Raw genomic sequence first — 2500 nt, 5'->3', positions numbered from 1 at the left:
ACAGACGGACAGATGCACAGTTAGATAGATGACAGAGAGACAGACAGACAGATGAACTGAGAAACAGACAGACAGATGAACAGATAGATAGATGACAGAGAGACAGATGGACAGATGAACAGATAGATAAGTGACAGAGAGACAGACGGACAGATGAACGGACAGATAGATGACAGAGAAACAGATGGACAACAGACAGATAAACTAAGAGACAGATGGACAGACAGACAGACAGACGACAAAGAGACAGAGAGACGGAGAGACAGATGGACAGAGATAGACACACAAAGAAACAGACAGATGGACATACAGACAGAAGACAAAGAGATGGATAGATAGAGAGATGGATGGACAACAGACAGAGAAACAGACAGATGGAAAGACAGAGATGGACACACAAAGAAACAGACAGATGGACAGGCAGAAAGAAGACAAATAGATGGATGGACAGATAGGAGATGGATGGACAACAGACAGAGAAACAGACAGATGGACAGAGAGACAGACACATAAAAAAGAGACAGATGGACAGAGGACAGATAGAGAGAGAGATGGACAGACAGTGTGCTTAATGGTGTTTTCTCTCTCTCTCTCTCTCTCTCTCTCAGGTGTGTCTCTCTCTCTCTCTCTCTCTCTCTCTCTCTCTCTCTCTCTCTGTCTCTCTCTCTCTCTCTCTCTCTCTCTGTCTCTCTCTCTCTCTCTCTCTGTCTCTCTCTCTCTCTCTCTCTCTGTCTCTCTCTCTCTCTCTCTCTCTCTCTCTCTGTCTCTGTCTCTCTCTCTCTCTCTCTCTCTCTGTCTCTCTCTCTCTCTCTGTCTCTGTCTCTCTCTGTCTCTCTCTCTCTCTTTGTCTCTCTCTCTCTCTCTCTCTCTCTCTCTCTCTCTCTCTCTCTCTCTCTCTCTCTCTCTCTCTCTCTCTCTCTCTCTCTCTCTCTCTCTCTCTCTCTCTCTCTCTCTCTGTCTCTGTCTCTCTCTCTCTCTCTCTCTCTCTCTCTCTCTGTCTCTCTCTCTCTCTCTCTCTCTCTCTCTCTCTCTCTCTCTCTCTCTCTCTCTCTCTCTCTCTCTCTCTCTCTCTCTCTCTCTCTCTCTCTCTCTCTCTCTCTCTCTCTCTCTCTCTCTCTCTCTCTCTCTCTCTCTCTCTCTCTCTCTGCTCTCTCTCTCTCTCTCTCTCTCTCTCTCTCTCTCTCTCTCTCTCTCTCTCTCTCTCTGTCTCTCTCTCTCTCTCTCTCTCTCTCTCTCTCTCTCTCTCTCTCTCTCTCTCTCTCTCTCTCTCTCTCTCTCTCTCTCTCTCTCTCTCTCTCTCTCTCTCTCTCTCTCTCTCTCTCTCTCTTGTCTCTCTCTCTCTCTGTCTCTCTCTCTCTCTCTCTCTCTCTCTCTCTCTCTCTCTGTCTCTCTGTCTCTGTCTCTCTCTCTCTTTGTCTCTCTCTCTCTCTCTCTCTCTGTCTCTCTCTCCTCATCAGGCATAAAGCCGTGCAGAGTTTCTTCATCTTCTTCCTCCTCACACAGGAAGGGCCGTGTTTGTTAGTTTTCTCTGGACGTTGATCCTGGGCAGAAGGACGCGTCTCTCCTCAACCCCGCTTCTTCTGTTCTTTCTTCGGTTGATGTGACGATGTCTTTGGGCTCTTCATCTTCTCTCTCTCTCATCTCTGACGTGTTGATAATCGATGTCGACACTTTCATCTATCGCCGTTTCATCGCGGCCTCGCCGATGATGTGTGACTTTCAGACTGAACTCTTAATTCTGCAGATTTGATGGTTTTGCTCTTTTTGCTGTCCGTGTGTTTGAGCAGCTTCTGCTGGTGAACAATCATCTGTGTTTCACAGAAACTCGCTCTTGATGCTTATGTTTTGTAAGATATGATAAATGATGATTTCGTGTGGCTTGAGCACGTCCGAAACGAACAACAGACGAACATCACGGACGCTTTCTCTTGTGCTCCAGTGTCAAAGTAATGTTTACAGTCATTAAAGCTTGCGGTGGGTTTGATGAATGAGGCGGCAGTGGACACGCTTGAGTTCTGGGAATTATACATCGAACGGAAGCTTGATTCCGCCACACAGTTAAAGTAAATAAAAAGGTAATTACAACTTTTTATCTCACAGTTCTGAATTTATGACTTTGTATAAGAATTGTGTGACGTAAACACAGCTCAAAATTGTGGACAAGCGTAAAAAGTAACTATAGTAACACAAATTCGAATTGTGAAACAAACGCGTGACGTAAACTCAACTGCCAAAACAAGTGTAGAATTACAAAATAAAACCAAACTGAAAACGTAACTATAATAATAAAAATACGTAACTGACCAAATTAACAGACATGAGCGATATAAACTCGATATTGTAAAACAAACTCAGGATCGCGATTAATTGAGGCGTAGAACTCTTAGCTGCGAAACAAATTCGTAATTGGAAAATAAAAAGTACGAATGAACTAAAAATTGCTAAATAAATCGTAACCAAATCGTATAAATATTTTAATTGTAAAGTGAAGTCTGAATTA

At 43.9% G+C, this 2500-nt stretch overlaps 1 protein-coding gene across 8 annotated transcripts in view; it reads left to right on the top strand.

The window, feature by feature from the left end:
• Positions 1–2500, top strand: part of klc1b (kinesin light chain 1b) — an 18865-nt gene that overhangs the window by 13338 nt on the left and 3027 nt on the right. For 3 of the 8 annotated variants that reach the window (XM_043255450.1, XM_043255448.1, XM_043255447.1), the window contains one exon: positions 1458–2500. This exon is cut by the window's right edge and continues 684 nt beyond it. The exons of 4 other annotated variants lie outside the window; for them this stretch is intronic. In XM_043255450.1, the coding sequence (XP_043111385.1) occupies positions 1458–1463 (6 nt within the window). In that variant the 3' untranslated portion in view covers positions 1464–2500. The remainder of the gene's footprint in view (positions 1–1457) is intronic. One more of the 8 variants, XR_006252351.1, reaches the window with a different exon arrangement.

Source organism: Puntigrus tetrazona, chromosome 13, assembly GCF_018831695.1.
Source record: "Puntigrus tetrazona isolate hp1 chromosome 13, ASM1883169v1, whole genome shotgun sequence".
NCBI classification, from domain to species: domain Eukaryota; kingdom Metazoa; phylum Chordata; class Actinopteri; order Cypriniformes; family Cyprinidae; genus Puntigrus; species Puntigrus tetrazona.
Note: the sequence above shows the minus strand (reverse complement) of the source record. Positions and strands in the feature narration are given on the sequence as shown.